This window comes from Electrophorus electricus, chromosome 21 (assembly GCF_041902795.1).
Source record: "Electrophorus electricus isolate QZ-2024a chromosome 21, ASM4190279v1, whole genome shotgun sequence".
Taxonomy (NCBI): domain Eukaryota; kingdom Metazoa; phylum Chordata; class Actinopteri; order Gymnotiformes; family Gymnotidae; genus Electrophorus; species Electrophorus electricus.
Window position 1 is genome coordinate 13,529,174 of NC_137517.1, and position 4,480 is coordinate 13,533,653.

At 49.5% G+C, this 4,480-nt stretch overlaps 1 protein-coding gene across 1 annotated transcript; it reads left to right on the forward strand.

Moving 5' to 3' along the window:
* The first annotated feature begins 792 nt into the window (after positions 1–792).
* zgc:122979 (dnaJ homolog subfamily B member 5) lies at positions 793–4,480 on the forward strand. The gene is made up of 4 exons (XM_027030223.3): positions 793–951; positions 1,459–1,705; positions 2,025–2,527; positions 3,707–4,480. Exons 1-4 carry the CDS (start codon positions 859–861, stop codon positions 3,938–3,940), a joined length of 1,077 nt encoding a protein of 358 aa, XP_026886024.1. The 5' UTR covers positions 793–858; the 3' UTR covers positions 3,941–4,480.

A 4,480-nucleotide genomic window follows, 5' to 3' on the forward strand; every position in this document is an offset into this window, starting at 1 on the left:
ATTCAACCGACAGTTCCGCAGCGAGATCATTCCCGTAGGCTTTCCGTGTGCAGTCGGTCAATTAACAGAGAAACCCGCCGTAAGAAACCAGGAATGCTTAATGATTTCATATCTCCATCTGAGAGAATATTTACGATAATGAAGCAGGCAGTGGGCGCAGTCCTGCAAAGCTGATCTGATAATGACTGTCTTGGCAGAGAACAATGCAGGTGCTTTGCACTTTCGTCCGATGCACCAAGACAATCACAGTTATTCGAACATACACTTTATAATTTAAAACGTCACACAAGAAAGTGCAGTTAGTTGTATCCAAATGCTATTAATATAAAATGAAAATGACGTGCATTAATAAACATATAGTCGAGATCAAAATAATTAAATGCATCCCGGGTCTAGGTATCTCGCAATGCTTAATCCTAGAGAAAATCTAGGATTTAACCTACTTCGTCTAAATTATGCACATTACTGTGCACGACGTTATTTAGAAAAGGTGTTCTGCTTCTCCTTTTGGTACATCCACAAGAACAGCAGCTAAATTTGAACCTCTGGTGGGGAGGGGGGGGTGTAATTTTAAATTCCGGAAACGCTTCTTCACATGGCGCGGTGGGTCGCCACATCCGCGTGATGCCCGCTCGAACACCAATGGGTGCCGCGCATGGGTTTGGTTGAAACGCGGTATTCCCTCTCGTACGCGGATCCTGGGCGTGCTCGGGGAAGCTCGGTCACGCAGCGTGGGTGGTGTGTGTGTGTGTGTGTGTGTGAAGAGAGAGAGGCAGTCTGCGGTATAAAAGCGCGAGGGCAGCAGCCGAGAGATGCAGTAGTACGCAAGCCTGCTCGAGCTACCGGAGAAGCGGCATCATGGTTCTGATCTGGACGCAGTTCGGCGTGAAGCACAAGAACGTCAAGTGCAAGGTGCGCGTGATCCACGGCGAAGAAGGCTGGGCCTCGGAGGTAAGACGTCCCCAAATTTTATTACAAAAAGAAAAGAAAAAAAAAACCTTATCATTTATACTTTCATTCAGTACTCTAAAAGTAAAGTCCTAATTCAACATCCCGCTAGAGCAATCAGTATTGTAATTTTGAATAGCTGTAAGTGAGGTTTGTGTATGATAATTCATTACTGCTTACTACTGGTGTTTGGTGTCTGCTGAAAGTGACAATGTGCCATTTAGACTTTAGAACCGCTATAGCCTGGATATACCCGTGCACTTCTCTACATCTTTGGATGGTTTTTGTCCTATAGACTGTAACTGAAAAATGTAATACAAAAAAACTCTTGTATTAAATGTACTGTTGCACAAAGTGCACCTACCACGTTCAACCACATGTCCTTTCCGGAGACTCTACTTGAATACACACCTGAATTTAAAATGCGATGTGCATTAAGATAATTTGGTGAAAATTATTCTAACAAGTTATTTCTCCCCCTTCCCCGCCCGTCTTTTTCTTTGTGAAAAGGAGGTGCACGAGGACCCAGAGGTGCCCAGTCCGCCCCCTTCGCCAACCTGCTTGGACCACTATGCCATCCTGGGGGTGTCGAGCGACTCTAACGAGGAAGAGATAAGACGGGCGTACAAGCGTCTGGCGTTGCGCTACCACCCCGACAAAAACCCAGACGCAGACGCCGAGGAAAAGTTCAAACAGATCGCGCAAGCCTACGAAGTCCTCAATGACCCACAGAAACGTAGCCAGTATGATCAGCAAGGTAAGAATGTCTTTGACACAGACTTGGTCTGAAGCCAGTTAAGGGTGGGAGCACCAAGTTCAAACTACATCTGTGCAGACCGATCCATTTGTGCACATGCGAGCATGATGCCCTGGTCACTTGCACGCAGCTGCACGATTCATTAATTTTTCATCTGCCTTTTTCAAACAAGTCATAGATCCTCTGCACCTGAACTTGCGCGTGCGATTACACATGCGCACGGCCGCGTCTTTTCCGTCACCTTTTGCATTCAAATCTTCATAACGCAAAATCTAATCGCACTGCCCCTAACGCGGACATCTGCCTCGCCTTCCGACAGGTTTAACTAAAGGAGGCGTTCCTGCCGCTGGAAACAAGGCAGACAGCGCTGCAAAGGCTGACGCCCATGCCTGGGGGGTGTTTTTTAACTTCGAATTCGATTCGGATGAAGACCTCTTCAACCCCTTCCTGAAAACCCCCCTCCCTCATCTTAGCCGTCACAACCACGGAAACAAGGCGGGTCACCGTCCTGGAGGCGTGGCTGAGGTCCACGATCTCCAGGTGTCGCTGGAGGACATTCTGACGGGCGTGACCAAGCGCGTGAAGGTGACACGGCTCCGACAGACAGACAAGAGCACGCTCCAGCCGGAGGAGCGGGTGTTCGACGTGGAGGTGAAGAAGGGCTGGAAGGAAGGGACCAAGATCACGTTTTCAGGAGAGGGGCATCAGGTGCCCGGCCATGCCCCCAGTGATCTGGCCTTCGTGGTCAAAGAGAAGAAACACGCCCACTTCCGGCGGGACGGCTCGAACATCGTCTACACAGCGACCGTCACACTGCGCGAGGTGAGTGTGTGAGTGTGTGTGTGTGTGTGTGTGTGTGTGTGTGTGTGTGGATGCTAGTACAGCGCGTTCTGTTCACCTCCCACGCAGTCTCTGCTACTCTGTAAGCCTCTGCAGAGCGCTGCGGCTAAATTTAGCATCTCTCTCGCTCTCCTCGGCAGCCTCGGGCGCGCACAGTCCCCTGCCCTTCTCGTGTTCTCCTCTCTGCAGCTCTTAGCATCTTCACACACACACACTCGCGCTTTCGCAGTCGCTCGCCGAGGCATTTTCCTCCCCGTTCTCTCCTGCACCTGTGCTCTTATTAGAAATTCCTCTCTCCGTCTGTCACCCCGTCATCCACTCTCCTCCTCCACTCCCTCTCTCTTTCTGTCCGACGCTCGTCCCGCTTTCCCTTCCCAGCCATTGCTCGTCCTTTCCTTTCTTTTCCTCCCATTGGGTTTCATCTGTCTCTCTCTCTCCTAGACACACCGGCCTTCATCTCTCCCTCCTCCTCCTCCTCCACCCTCCCTCTCTCCCTCGGGCGTCTCGCGCTCTCCGTCTCTGTACACCTCGTCCCATCCCCACCCCCTGCTGTCTGTCTCCCATCCTCGCACTCTCCCTTCTCTCTCCTGCTGTTTCGCACCCCCCCCCCATCTCCCGCTCCTCATCCTCACATGGCTCTCTCCCACGCACTCTTCCGTCCCACTCAGACAGAACATCAGAGAACTGGAGCACGTTGGCCACACTCTCCTCAGCCTCTTGCGTAATGCGAAAGCCTCATTCAGTCTTCACCACAACCTCGTTCATGAATACACAGCGCACTTGACTCCGTGTTATACAACAATTTGGGTTTTTTTTTTTGGTTTTTTTTTAAAGCATTACATTTTAGTTTTCCCTCCATGGTTCTGACCCTCATATAACTGCGCTAGCTCGGGTCAGTTTGGACTGCTGTCCCACTTTAAGGAACAGCTGTTCTCTGGGAAGCGGCTGCAGGGGGAGCTCTGCTTCCAGTCGAGACGCGGCGGCTGTGTTCCGAGTAGTATCGGATGATGCAGTGATCGGAAATCATTTTAGGAAATGTGGCCATGAGCCGAGAGTCCTTTCATTCATGATTAGTTGATAGTAACCCTCTCTCCCTCTCTCTCCCTCCCTCCCTCCCTCTCTCTCTCTCTCTCCCTCTCTCTCTCTCTCTCTCTCTCTCAGGCTTTATGTGGCTGTACCATCAGTGTCCCCACACTTGATGGACAAATGAAACCCATCCCCTGCAACGATGTCATCAAGCCTGGATCCATGAGAAGACTGATAGGTGAAGGGCTTCCCCGCGCTAAAAACCCATCCCAGCGTGGTGACCTGTTGGTGGAATTCCAGGTGACGTTTCCTGACCGGATCCCACCTTCCAGCAAAGAGATCATCAAACACAGCCTGGGACAGTGTTAACATGCACGCCACAACATACACTCAGATACGCGCACGCAGACCTCGGTGACGGATAAAACGTCGACTTTTTGTCTCTGTGAGGCATTCTGTGTGCTGGACTGTACACACACGCGTACACACAATGTCATAGGACATATACGAGCGTACGAGCGCGCAGACTTTACACGTGCATACTAGAGATACACACAAACATATTGATACAAATAGAGGTGCTACTCTTGAAGTGTCAGCGTACTTCCTGTATGACAGGAAGTGTCATGCGCTTCAGGAGAGGGCTCAATGGGCTCCTGTAGGAAGTTGTTGTTCCTATGATGACCAGCTCAAAGCACTAAACCATGACAAACTTGTACTTGTGTACAGAATCGTCAATGAATTAGTCTCTATGAGAGATCCCTGTGTCATGTTTCAATGAATTATTTATAAAGAATAAAATATTTGAATGTGCGGTATAACCCGGCATGTAAGCTAAGCCTATACAAAAAGCATGTGTTTTTTTGTTTTGTTTTTTAAATAAAAATAAAGATTTTATTAAGTAAATGA

What these genes read in the sequence shown, in the direction of transcription:
- zgc:122979 (XM_027030223.3), top strand. Translation starts at nt 859, where the DNA reads ATGGTTCTGATCTGGACGCAGTTCGGCGTGAAGCACAAGAACGTCAAG. An exon ending in TAGCCAGTATGATCAGCAAG is followed by an intron (nt 1,706 to 2,024) that starts GTAAGAATGTCT and finishes GCCTTCCGACAG; the next exon opens with GTTTAACTAAAGGAGGCGTT. An exon ending in CGACCGTCACACTGCGCGAG is followed by an intron (nt 2,528 to 3,706) that starts GTGAGTGTGTGA and finishes TCTCTCTCTCAG; the next exon opens with GCTTTATGTGGCTGTACCAT.